This window comes from Chamaea fasciata, unplaced genomic scaffold (assembly GCF_029207755.1).
Source record: "Chamaea fasciata isolate MVZ Bird 193981 ecotype frontalis unplaced genomic scaffold, bChaFas1.0.hap1 SCAF_7, whole genome shotgun sequence".
In the NCBI taxonomy this organism is placed as follows: domain Eukaryota; kingdom Metazoa; phylum Chordata; class Aves; order Passeriformes; family Sylviidae; genus Chamaea; species Chamaea fasciata.
This window is the reverse complement of record NW_027094092.1, coordinates 7,821,817-7,835,227: the sequence shown is the minus strand read 5'-3', so window position 1 is coordinate 7,835,227 and position 13,411 is coordinate 7,821,817. Positions and strand designations below refer to the sequence as shown.

Here is a 13,411-nt window from a genome sequence, read left to right as displayed (position 1 = left end):
AATGAGACTGAGCAAAGAAAAATCCTAAGAATGTGGATGAAATTATTTTAGGTTGATGTGAAAATCATCACTTATCTACTGTAGTTAAAATGCCATTGTGTCCAATGAGTTAAATATTTTTCCTTTTGTCTCCCCTCTCTTTTCTTTTTCAGTGTTAGTATTTTAGGCTTTGTTGGGTCAAAAATTAACACTGAAATAAGAATTTAATTCATTTGTTAAGCTTAACTTCATTGTGACTTCCTATGGGAAAGTGACTAAAACAATATTCCTACAAGCATGAAATACAGCTCTAACCAAAGGCAGGGGTAAGCAGGTGTTTTGTAATTAGTGATATTCCTGTATCACACACAGCAATTACCTGCTGATCCTTTATGGCAGGGAGCTGGATCATCTGGAAAAGAGAGGCAGGAGAAAAGAATGAGAGGGAAAATTGATAACAACAGGGGTACAGCAAAGCAAGGGACACTCACAGCCAGCACAAAACATTCGCCCTTGAGAAAAGCTGGGTGTGAAATGTTTGATAGGAAATGGACTTGGAGCAGGGCTGAAGATGCATCTTTGTGTCATGGGAACACGGGAGTTTATTCATTTTCTTCAGACTATCAGCTATCAAAAATACCTGAAGCAGTCAGTAGTCATTAGCTTTACAACAGCAATTTTAGGGGAGAGAAAGCTGAGAATGGATCTTGGGTTTCTTACAATTTGAGGTGAGGTAAATCTGAAAGCCGTCAAAACAAATATTTTTCATTTATTTATTTCTTTTGAAAGTAGACATGAGTGAAACCATCTCTCTCAACTTTCAGCTGAGTGTAAGGCTTGCTGACACTTCCCTTCCCTTGCATTTTGTTCCTGGAGCTGGAGAGCTGGGAGGGCTCCTTGCATCCCCGTTTCCTGCCCAGTGATCTCCCACCTGTAGTGGGAAGTGAAACTGGGAATTGAGATAAGGGAGCTGGCAGACCCAACAGCGTGTCCCCAAAACAGCCCTGATGCCCTGGAGGCAAAACTTAATTTTCTCCCCTGATACGACCAACTTTGAGAAGTCACCTTGGATCCTGCAGCAGTTTGGGCCCTGTGTGGTTGACAGGACAGTGAACAAACAGAAAACCTGAATTCTTCTGCTTCTTTTTCAGTCTCTCTGTTTCCCCTTTGCACAGTGGCTCCTGACATGAGGCTGCCTGATTAACTCTGTGAAGATCTCATCACTATTTTTGCTTATCTTGTAAAAGCAGGAAAATTTGGGAGCATGGGTCCTGGTTTTCCTTGCCCTCCTTTAAACCTAGGTCTGTTTTGTGTGCACCATTATTTAATGTATGTCATTTAAGGGTCATTCTACATTATTTCTGTATAAAGAAGGACAGAGATCAAGGAACTTTGACTTTCTTATTGAAAGATAGTTTCCTCCTTTGTAAGAATATTACAGTATTACAGAATATTACAGTAAATATCTGAGAGTGGAAGGAATGGAACACATTATTTGGTATAAAGAGACCTTTCTGGTTTTACCTTGATAGGGATGTAAGCATGTAAGGATTTATAAGCTTGGTCACCTCATTCTGTGAACTCATCTTACTTCTCCCTCTCACAGATTTCACCTCCTGGTAAATGGAAGATTTTTCACTGCCTAGTTTTAAATGAGCACATTTAAATGGGCATATTCAAAACCAGCCCACAAGAAGCACCCCTTTTTTCTCAATATGACCAGGAATGGGATTCATACCTCTCTGTTTCTATGTAATGTCAGATTTAACCTACAAATCTTTTAATAAATTCACATGGAGTGTTTATTTCAGTGTACTCTTTCTTTTCTGCAGCTCTCCACTATCAGGGCCTAATTCTGGAAAGTGAAGAGCACAAGGCCAAACCCCACTGAGATGACCATTATTAGTACTTCTCAAGCACATCTCAATCTTTTTACTACTCTATCGTCTCCTGGAGGCCAAGAAAAACGTTTAAAGTTTAACCCCTTGCTCAAAATTGAATCTGTGATGGGGACTCCCCTTGACTTTGCAGAACTTCCAGAATCACAGCAGAAAAATCATAGAAGCATGGATTGGTTTGGGTTGGAAGGGACCTTAAATCTCATCCCATTCCACCCCCCATCATGGGCAGGGACACCTCCCACTGCCCCAGGCTGCTCCAAGCCCTGTCCAGCCTGGCCTTGGACACTTCCAGCCACAGCTTCTCTGGGCAACTCTCTTTCACATCACATTTGAGTCCTATTCTAAGCAGGAATTTATCTCTTGATAAACAGATTTATATTGCCAAAGCCTGACCAATGCAAATGCCGCTTTACCACCATTCATTTATTTAAATGACAAGGTCAAGCATCTCGTAGTTTTTAGTTTATCAGAATCAAGGATAATTTGGTAATGTGTAGGTCTATTGAAGTGTTTGAAGCAACTGACAGTATTACTTTTCTTGGACAGTCTTGGAAAAAGTATAATTGATGATGGCTGGTCATAAAATAAAAATAAATATATGTAAATTAAAAGAAACAAATCATTTGTTTTCTGACTCCTGTATTATGTAAAAATAAGAATTAGCCTCTTATGGCCAGAAGAGCCATGAAAGTGCTATACCTTCTCTGAGGACAAAAATTTGGTAAGTGTTAAATATCCATGTGGTCTGGGAGGGCAGCATCACTGAGATAATAGCCTGTGGCAAGCCAGAATAAAAATACTTGAATTTTTTTTTTTTATGAAAAGGAAACATGAAAGTCATTTACAAAATTATTACATCCAGCTAATTTACCTTCAGATGTGCCTCAGTTTATCTCCCATCTCTTTCCCCACAGGTTACAACCCTATGACAGCTAAAAGCAAGCGGTGCGGTTTTCGGTTATATTACACAGTGTATAAAACCTGTCTGTGTTAATGCCTCTGGTACAATCACAGCTGTTAGTGTTTTTAGTAGCACTTTGAAGGCTCCCAGCCCAAACTCTAGCTCCCCCCAGCCCATCAGTGTCCTCTCCTCCTGCGCTGGTTCTTGCTCGGGGCCTTCAGGAGACTCTCCCGGTATTTCGCGCTGGTGTGGAACAGCCGGACCATCTCGTGGTCTTTGTTATCCAGCACTCTGGGCAGAAAGAGAGAGGATTTCTGTGTCCTGCGGGTCTTAAAGCCCCTCCTGGGTCGTCCTTTGCCGTTGATTGAGACGTACCAGAGTCTCTCGGCGCTGGCTTTGCGCTTGGTGCCCGCCTTGCTGGGGACAGTCCGGTACAGGCGGGAGGCGTAGGTGTTGTAACCCAGTTCGTGGATCCTCTCCACAAACTCACACTCAGAGTTGTAGTTCTCCTGAAAGGGAAACATGAGAAAAAGCCCTAAGCCAGGCTCTCCTCGGTATTAGGGCAAGGACAGCAATGCACTCGGTAAAAAAACCTCAGGTTGGTGCTACAAAAGGCAAGAGGGAAGAGCTGAGCCTGGACAAGGTGCTCCCTGTCAGCAGTGTGAGCACACTCTGTGCAGCACAGACCTCAGGAAGAGGCCCCAAAACCAAACTGAAAACAAAAAGGTGGCATGCGAATAGGAGTGAATAGCTCTGCTGATTGTTCAGCTGTAATTTTTTTGTGCTTATGAATTTAATGCAACTGTGGACTGGACAGATTATTTAATTACTGCTTATCAACCTCTGCCATCTATTGAAAAGGTAAAATCCTACAGTGTAATGTAAAATGTGTCTCTTCAATTGGTGTATTAGTCATTAGATACACTTGTAGTTGTTACATCCAGTTCAGAATGGATATCAGAGCAGTAAACCACACCTTTATGGAGCTTCTTCGTTAGCATCACAAAATGAAAGCACACTCTGCCTACCAACGTGTTTCTCCAAAATGCCAGGCTGCTCCTTCATCACAAACTGTAAGGCACAATATACACCCGTGCCAGTTGCTCATATTTCACATGATCTGTCCAAAATTGCCCCTTTCCACCTGCTCCTTGACCGAGAAACATCTCTGCAAAAGCTTGGCACAAGGAACTCCTTCCCCCTCCCCAGGAGCAGTAGAACCCGCACACAGGACCTCCCACACTGTCCATCTTCCCTTAACTCCAAACCCATCTTTGCTCCACCTGTGGGACTAAAATTTCAGGATCTAATACGTGTGAAGCACAGAAGCAGAAGGGAACTGCCACCATGGGGTTTTATTTTTCGTTGTCTGGAAGGTGTGGAAAGGGCACAGGTAGCCAGGCTGGGGCCAGAAAAGCCCTGGATTCCCACGAACAGCATGTCTTTAATGCTGCTCACTCCCCAGAAACACTGATGGGCATTTAACAAGGCTTTAAAAGACTCCACATGTTCCAGCTCCCCAGCTGTGAAACGGAAGCACCCTTCCTTGCAAGGACAAGGTTTTCAGATGCTGCTGTGCTGGAGCCCACGCAGCCACCAGATGTGGGTGGGTTTGTCCTGCTGCCTGCCTCCCTTCTGGCTGGGGAGGGTTTATCACACAGGATAAATCGAGAGGGTGATCACCATCTGCTAAAGCCACAAAGAAATTCTGCAGGCTCGACAAGCCCATCTTGTTGACATGGGGAAATTGGTGAACCAAGGGATAACGGAGTTATTCCAACAGGGTTTTGTAAAATGCTCCCTGGATAATTATCCCTGAATTAGTCAGATTTTTGAAACAGGGGCCTTGCACAGGGTCTTGGGCCAGTGATATCAGTAAAGTTGTTGGACAGGCAAGCAAAGACAGGAAGTTGCTCCTGAGCTGAGCCCTCACCCCTTCCTGCTCCTGGGAAAAAAGCTGGAGTGGAATAGCTTTCCCTGGATTGTCCCTCCAGCTCTGAAACACAACTCAGAAACAGTCTCTCTCAAACATGAGCTGGAAGGGGACAAATTACCTTTTCAAGTTATACAGAAACCTTCCGTGGCTGTTATTCTTTGGCATGAGAGAGATGAACAAGCTTCAGGATGGTCTGATGCTCCTTGCACCAGAAAGGGAATTCCAGGAGAAAAGGAGTCTCAGAGCTACCCTGCTCCTGGCTTTTCTGCACTTCAGGAGAGGAGCTTTTTCCTCAGAATTTGTTTAGTCTCATTTTAATTCAGTTTAAGTAATCTGAAGGGGAAAAACCCTATTCTGATCAAGAAAGATGAGAAAGAACTTGGAAAAAATGATCCTTCCATTTAATTTCTTTGGGGCATATGCTGGCTCTGAACTGATGGAGGAGGTCCACTGAAAAAGATACCCATTTCAATCAGAATACTAACCAGAAGCATACAGCTGGACAGCCTTAACTTTGGCAGGCAGGGCTACCATGCCCTCATTCCTCTTCAGCTGCGTTTTCCTTTGCCAAAATCGTTTGTGGTGCGGTTCTCTGCAGCAGCAAAGAACCCTCATCTCTACTCACAGGCCCCTTAATCAACGAGCATCGCATGAGAGACATTACAGAAACTGGGTGGTAAACAGTGTCAGAACACTCCCGAAAAGCTGGAGCTAAGTGTGTCAAACTGGGGAGGGACAGAGTTGATTGTGTCACCTGGGCTGGGTTCTCATGGGAAAAGGGCACCATAGCTCAAGGGTATGTCCTGCTGCTCAAGCCAACAGAATTACACCTAATGACTTCTAGGAGGGAGCAAATTTCACTTCGGCCGTGTTTCCCCTCTTCAAACCTACTTCCATGCCCCAGGATTCGTGGGGAAACTGCACAGTTTGGCTGTCCTGCAGTGAGAGATCACAAGACTGCTGGGATGTAATCAAAGACAGTGGAAGAAATTCAAGTAGGGAGATAATGTGTATGGCACACGCTGACAAACGTGCCCTGGTATGTCCCTGAGTGTGAAGAAGTCTAAGCTGGAGTATTTTATTCACTCAGGGGAAATACTGTCTGGGCTAAAAAGGCAAGGCTCCCACTTATATCAGATTTTATCTCACAGATCAAGCAGAAAAAAAAATAGGTCAAAGGAGTAAAATAAGGTGTTTATTTTCACCTTTATCTTCTTGCACCTTCTCTTTCTAGCTTTCCTTGCTATAGCCCTGCCTTTTAGTAGCTGCAAATTCTTCCACTGCCCAACCAAAAGCTCTGTGCAAAGAAACTCCTATCAGGAGGCTGCTTTCCTCTGGCATCAATGCTCAGTTACTTGTGGACATCCTTTATCTGACATCCCTTTGCCAGCATCCAAGATCCATATAAAATATGGACAATTCTGACATTCCATGTACCTGTGGCTGACCAAGCAGTAAGAAAGTAAGAACACAGCTTTCTCCCCCCCACTCTTAAGAATATACTGATTGGTTGCCTGTAAGAATTCCAGGCAAAACCTCTTGTAAGGTTTCTCTTCTCTGGAAATTTATAAGAAATCAGTGCTCCCCACTAGACCTGTTCCCCCTCATAGGAAATGACAGGCATGCGTCAGGCTTCAGTAAAACTCACTGATGCATAAAGTCTGCCCCTCTTGTTCATGGCCAGGTATCTGCCAGAGAACAGGCCCTTGATGGCAACAATTCCAACGTCCACAGCGGTGATTTCCAGAATGCCTAGAAACAGAATTAGGAGACGTGTTACTGCTCAGGAGTAATTTTTTGAGATACATTTGCATGGCTGCTTACCTGAGGGGTGTGATCTCACAGCTACCACTTGCTTACATAAGAATCAGGGCAATCATGTGAATGAAATTATCATTGTTATTATTATTTGAAACAATACAAAGCAAGGATGATGCGGGAACTGTTTGAGATGAGGTGGACAATAAACCCCAAGATGCCTGATTGAGACTGAACTCTCTCAAAACTGAAAAAGATCTGACACTGAACTAGAGGTTCACTTAATCCTATATGTGTATAAAAAACTTTAAATCCTCTTTAATGCTTAGGAACACAAGAGCTCTTGACTTATTGAAGCCAGTCACAAAGCCGCCCATTTCAGGACAAAGCCCTTGCTGTGGTCTCCAGAGGGTGGGACAGAGTGAGGCCACTGCATTTTAGAGCCATGCACATAATCATGAAAGGGACTTGAAATTTAGGAGGTCAGTGCAGCCCTCCAGACAAGGACTGTATGACTGCCTCAGACAAATTAAAAGGAGATTTTCAGGCCATCCAAGATGACAGGAGAAGTGTCACAGGCGAGACCAATGTAATACCTGTCCAAATGCCCAGACAAAGGTGCCAGGACACTGATGGAGGCACAAATGACTCAGAAGATGCTGTTGTTGTGCATGGTTCTCCATCAGGCTCGCTCAAACCCTGCCCTCGGTTCTCCAGCCATGACCTGATGTACTGTACTTTCTATGAGTGCTTGAAAGCAAGAGGTGACCCCGGCACCCAAACCCACTGCTACCTTTTGGGAACCTCGAAGGCAGAGCCGGGGGCCTGTTCCCTGTGCAGAGCTGGATTGCTGGCCTGGGAGGGCTGGGCCGTGTTTGGCACAGCTGGTTTGAATCAGACACCGGCTCGCCGCTGAAGGATGCCTCCTCCGGGCTGTGACAGCGAGGGGGGGCGGGGGGGGGGGGGATGTTCTCTAGGAAATAGTGGTTTTCCTTTATGGATTTCAGACAGATCCCTGAGGTCCCCCTATCTCTGTGTGCCATCACCAGGCGGGATTTACGCATCCCGGGGCCGGGGCCGGGGCGGAGGCCGGGCCATGCCCAGGCTGGGTGCGGGGCCGCCGGGGGCTCCCCCGGGGCTGAGCCCCGCTCTCCTCCCTCCTGCCGCCCTCGCACATACCCCCTCAACCCCGACATACCCGCTTTCATCTTCGTTACCACTGCTGCCCGGCACACGGCAGAGGGGTCAGATGTGACAGATTTGGCCGGTGAAGGCTCAAGTCCCCCTGCGGGAGCCAGGCTGGGAGGGACGGAAAGGGCGAGGGACGTGTGGGCAGCCCCAAAGTGCTCCGGGATGGGTCCCGGGGAGGTGCCGGGCACTGGCTGTCCTTAGGGCCGGGCTGGGGCAAGGCTGGCCCTCGGCGCAGCGGGACCAAGTGACAGCTCAGGCCAGGATCGCAGTCCCCATCGGAGAAACTTGGGGTGTGAGGGTCTCCTTCTGCCCCGGGGGGATCGGGCCCCACACCCTGCAGAGCCTGCTCGAGAGTTCCCCGCCCGGTTCGAGGGCCGGGGGTGCTGCCAGCCCCGGGAGGGGGCAGCTGCGCGTCTGGCGGAGCCAGCGGGGCGGCCCTCGGGACGTCGAGACGAGGGGAGTGGGACAGAGCCCCGACCCCGGGGGATGCCCCCGGTCCCCGCCGAGGAGCCACAGCCGCCCCGGTGCGCTGCTCGGGGCAGCAGCGGAGGCGGGAGCGGCTTCGCCACCTCCCCGTCCGCCCCGTCCAGCACCCGCTGCCTGCCGGGGCCGGGGCAGGGCGCAACTGCTGCGGGCTCGGGACCCCCACCCCCGCACAGCCCAGCCCGGGGCCGCGGTCTGCGGCGAGGCGAGCCCGGTACTCACTGAAGGCGCTGTTCTTCTCCAGGGTGCCGTTGATCCTGCCGCTGGGGTGGATCTGGAGGTGGTACTTGGTAGCACAGTAGAGCTTCCTGCGTCGGGGCGCTCCCCCGAGGTGCTCGTAGACGCCGCCGCGTCCCCCCGCATCCCGGCGCGGCCGGGGGGCGGCTCCGGCGGGCTCAGGCACGGCCGCAGCCAGCCCTGGGCACCGCGGCTCCTGCAACAGAGTCAGGAACAAGATCCAAATTATAACCATCGTGGCATGATGGCCGCAGCGCTTAGTCTGCCGGGGAGAGCGAGGCTCGCAGCGAGTGGCACCAGGGGTCCCATTAAAGCCGTCTTGCTAGCAGCACTCCGGAGATGCCGAGCGCACGCTGCTTCGAGCCGCGCAGCATTGGCAAGGTTTTACCAGCCTCGATCCGGCCCTTTTATCTGTCTCAGATTTACTTAAATCAATAGACATCGGCAAGGGCCACCGAAGAGTCAGTCCCAGTTGTTTGTGTTACAACGGATCTGCCGCGATCAACCTTCTCCGTGGATTTCCAGATAGACAGACGGCATGCGTGAGACAGAGAGGCAAGGAGGGAGAGAGAGAGAGAGAGGGAGGGAGGGACGGAGGGAGCCGCTGAATTTCGGCAGGAGACTGTGGGGAAAATAGTTGATCGACGGAGCATAGAAATAAAAGGAGCTTCCTGCAACAATAGCCTGATCTGCGACCAATTGATACAGAGCAGAGGAAGCAAAAGCTATCAGTCTCGTGTGAACTCCCAGAGTGCAGCGTGGATAAAATTACACAGCATCTCTCTCCCTCTCTCTCTCTCTCGCCGCCTCGCACACCGCACACCCCCGCACGGACCCTCCGCCGAGAGCCGTCCCCCACGCAGCCCCCGCACCCCGGGAAAGGGGATGATGCTCCAAGGGAACATCTCCGGGAGGCGGCTTTGGGGAGTGTTAAAGGCAGAGGAGGGAGGGAGGGGGTGCGGGTCCCCCGGGAGGTGATGGGGGGAGAAAACACCCCCGTGGCTGGCACTCAGGGTTTGCTCAGCGTGTGAAGTGTCCCCCGCTCTGCCCCCGGTGAGGAGAGCAAACAGCTACTCCTAAATCAATCAGCTCACGCTTACAACCAATAGGCGCTATTTAGATTGAGCTTTCACGATTTAATCATTCCCAAATTAACTTAGACCAAGCAAGGTCCCGGCAAGTGTTATGATGTACATCCCTGAGTGCATTTGCAAGAAGTCGAAGCTAATCCTTTTCCTTAACTGCGGTGCCTGGAAAGTCTCATTAGCTGGCGCGGAGCTGCCCTCGCTACCCTGTCGCTTCACACCACTGCCTACGCTTTCAAAAGAGGATGGAGCTACCTATAAATAAATATAAAAGAAGGCAAAACGTTCAACAGCTCCGTGAATTACGCTGTCCCTGCGTGCTCCTCAAAGACAGCTCGTTAATTAGATTTGCATCTGAAACAGGCAGTAGGAGTTTTGGGGAAGTGATTGAGAGATAATTAGTATTAATGTGCTTGAAGGGCACACAAATACACCTTTGAAGTGAGTCACGTCACGATTCGAGCGTTTGACCTTGATCAATATACTTTTTTTTTTTTTTTCCGGAACTGGTGAACATGAAGAGGTCTATAAATTTTTTTAAAGACCTTCCTATGTAGAGCAGGAGGATTTTCTTACACGTTAAAGACTTCTTTAAAAAAGGAAGCTTTTACTAGCGGGAAAATAAGGGAAGGGGTATGACCTTTTCCTAAAAGAAATGGCAGGAGGACGAAACTGTCTCGAAAGCTACTCCCCGTTTTCAGCTGTGCTTAATATTTAGTAGTTCTTCAAGGCTAAAAGGATTTTCATTATACAGTCGTCTGAAATAAAAGGAAACACATAAAAAACCCCACAAGCACCCTCTCCGCCATTACTACCCTTCCTTCCCCTTTTCCTCTCCACAAGTTAAGCCCCAGCCTCACAAGGAGAGTTTGATCTGGGGATGATAAATGTTTGTACAATTAATTCTTTATTGCTGTTCCCCTACAATGCCACTGCCAGGCAGTCAAGTGATTCCAGCGTATTGATTGAAAGCTAAAAAAGCAGTGTCTGCAAGTAGAAATATGAAAATCTTAAACATGCGAGACCCCAGTTTTGGTCTGTATGGGGTGAGGGGAGAGAGGTGTTGCTTGCGGGCCAAATCCTTCAGTCCCTCCTGAAAGAACTTCTCTGGAAAACCTTCCTCTTGGGGATGCTCCGTAAATCGTCTCCTGGGGACTCGTAACCTCTGACGAGCTACGAGACAGCTGTGGCAGCAGAAAAAAAATAACTCTTAACGTGCCACGAGTCTCCTGAAAGATGCTTTCACCGGCACCGCTTGAAGGGAAGATAAAACACAATTAGTGACAGTAATTACAGAGATCTCTTTAGAGGAAATCTCGGCTCTGTCCCGAGCCTGGTGCATCGCCCTGTAGATGCGCAGCTGACATTTTCCGGTTCGGGATTAGCAGGGCATTTTCATTAATGTTCTGAAAAAAAAAACCCCTCAAGATCCTCCTCCCGCCCCCCACCCCAATAATAAACCCCAAAGACCAGTGGGTGGAAGAGTAACACGCTAATGACTTTTGCTCAAATTGTTTCCATCTTGATCACATTTTCATAATTAGCGCCATCAGCCACAAATCTTTCCGCCCTGGGCATCTGCCGCAGCAAGGCTTCCCGAGCGATGTGCATTCGACTTATTAGGGAGGGGAACACTTGCAGGTCCATCATTAATGGTCCCCTTTTCAAATGAAATGAGCCCGACCCCCACGGAAATATTAAAGGGCCGTAACTACCTCGCCTCGCTCGGTGCAGGGCTGAATAGCGAACAGCCCGACGTCGTTTCGCTCTGCTCAGGCATCTCCACAATAAAACATAAGTCCACTATTGTATATTTTAAGTTTGCCTGGTGACCATTTTTGGAAAAAAAAAAAAAAAAGGAGGGGGGGGTGTCCCTTTGATGTGGTCTGATTCTTACAGGGGCTGCGACGTCAGATGTGGTCTACCGAGTCTTTCTGGAAATATTTTTAATTATGCCCCAGAGCTCCTTGTAGCCCCAAAGTAATAATCAGAGAGCGGTTCGAGTTTGTCACTTCACGTGGGGAGGAGAGGAGGCTCTAGACCGTAGGTAACTAAATCAGAATTACGGCTGATAATGATCTTCTAACTCTCTCGAAGTATGTGATTTCAGATGGAAGGCGGTAGGGATGTGTTACTCTTTTGCTAACGGAGTATTTCGAACTGAGCTTCTCTCAGTTCAGCCATAAACCCAGCGTTTCTCCTGCAGAGCCACTGGGTAAAAAGCGAGTATTTGAGACAGAGGTTTTTATCCTTGTAAGCACGTGAAGGACTCGTACTCTGAACCAATTACCCTCCGAGAAAAAAAAAAATATATATATATATTTATATATTCGGATACGGACATCTAAGATCTTTATTGAGATACAATTTTTATTTAAGTATCACCTAAGCGAAAACATTTTTAAAAAGGCAAAACTTCGAAAGAGCCAACCTTAACCTGTAATAAACTTTACAAACACCCATCTTGTAGCGATGGGGCTGTGAATCAGGATGTGCTGTTCCTCCGCAGCCAGCGCTGATTTACGACCGGCCCGTTACTCGAAGGAGAAGGAAGTCGCAATTTGTAGAGCAATAAATACCGAGGCGGTGGGTGGAGCCCCCAGAGGGAAAAAAAAAAATCTCCCCATCTCCAATTAAAAATCCATCCCAGCTCGGCTGCGGAGCGTGGGAAGGTCCCAAAGAAAACAGGCGCAGTGCTGATGAGGTGTTTGTTTGCGATGTGCTAATGGCATCCTCCAAGCGGAGCTTTGCTCCCTGCTGCAGTTCCCTCACACCTGCTGGTACCGGGAAGAGCCCCTAAAATCCAATTGATTTCATTCGGCTATATTTTGTTTTCTTTGTGCTGTCCTGGCGGGGTTATTCTGCACCCCGCGAACAATATAATCTCGTTTAAATGACTTTCGAGACCACACAGCATCACGTTACCCTGTTCTGTAGGGGCAGGCAATGCTGTTTATTGTATTGTACACATCCCAGAAAGCAGGATAGAGGCAGAGTGGAGGAGGAAAGCTCCGGGGAGGAAATTCATGGCTTCTGAGCTTCAGGTTGCTTTTTCAGGTGGGGAAAATAAGATCAAGGTAATTTCCAATGAAAGCACATAGAAAGAAAGCTCTAAAAGAAAAGTGGAACACATAAAAGGCATGAAATAATTTTTCCCTTTATCCACCCACACGAAATGTTTTACACTCTTATAGCAGCTTTTTGCAGTTTATGAACAAGCAATCCTTAGGATGACACAGCTGATTCTATACATATTTTGTGAGCTACTGCTACATCGCCCTTCAGACAGTAAATTAGTTTATAAGTTTTAATCTTCTGTGTTTTGGTTAAAACATGATATAACTGAGATCTATTGTTGTTGATATTACTGTTGTTGTTGCCATTATTAATATTTCAAGATGCAAGTGCCTAAATTCCTTACTCCTACTAAATTCCTACCAAAGTTGGCAAGAGTTTCTCTGTCTGAGGACCGAGGGATTAATCCTTCATTCAGAGTCCGTGGAATTCACTAAGAGCCTTTTCTTTAATGCCAGTGAATTTGGATCAGGCCCAATCTTATTACTAAAAAAATTATTTTTTGCTGTGCTCTGATAATCTCTTAATGGTTTACTGAATGAAAATATTCAAAACAATGACTGCAGCAACATTAGAGGGAAAAAAACCCAAACATTTTTTTTACCCTCTGTTGCTTACTCCTTTTCAATACAAGACACAAAGGAAACAGCAGAAGAAATGTAACAGAGAAAAGTATGTGATGGTGAGGTTTAGATGGCTGTCACATGGCTTGGACAGATCTGTGGCAGGCTCAAAGCAGGCCACAATATGGATATTCAGACTGATGCAGAACTGTTAACTGCAGCCACGAAAATGACCAAACACAAGACATATGGGGTAGTCCAGAAAAGGAGAAAGGGAGTGCAAAAACAACAGAAACATTATT

General features: G+C 47.3%; 1 protein-coding gene across 3 annotated transcripts; it reads right to left on the bottom strand.

The window, feature by feature from the left end:
* Positions 1 to 358: 358 nt before the first annotated feature.
* Positions 359 to 9,168, bottom strand: FGF3 (fibroblast growth factor 3). 3 transcript variants are annotated; one of them, XM_066186850.1, is made up of 4 exons: positions 8,372 to 9,168; positions 6,366 to 6,469; positions 3,157 to 3,290; positions 359 to 391 (listed from the first exon to the last, which is right to left on the bottom strand). In XM_066186850.1, coding segments are annotated over exons 1-4 (489 nt in total). In that variant the 5' UTR covers positions 8,622 to 9,168; the 3' UTR covers positions 359 to 390. The 3 variants fall into 3 exon arrangements, with proteins under 3 accessions (XP_066042947.1, XP_066042945.1, XP_066042946.1); XM_066186849.1 differs by lacking the exon at positions 359 to 391 and adding an exon at positions 3,003 to 3,072; XM_066186848.1 differs by lacking the exon at positions 359 to 391 and having other exon boundaries at positions 736 to 3,290.
* Between the last annotated feature and the right edge of the window lie 4,243 nt (positions 9,169 to 13,411).

Bases quoted from the DNA above. Each gene is read 5' to 3' on its own strand.
- FGF3 (XM_066186848.1), bottom strand. From the start codon at position 8,621: ATGGTTATAATTTGGATCTTGTTCCTGACTCTGTTGCAGGAGCCGCGG. The intron at 6,470-8,371 runs GTGAGTACCGGG...TTCTGTTTCTAG, and splicing joins GGAGAAGAACAGCGCCTTCA to GCATTCTGGAAATCACCGCT. The intron at 3,291-6,365 runs GTGAGTTTTACT...TTTCCCTTTCAG, and splicing joins GGGGCAGACTTTATGCATCA to GAGAACTACAACTCTGAGTG.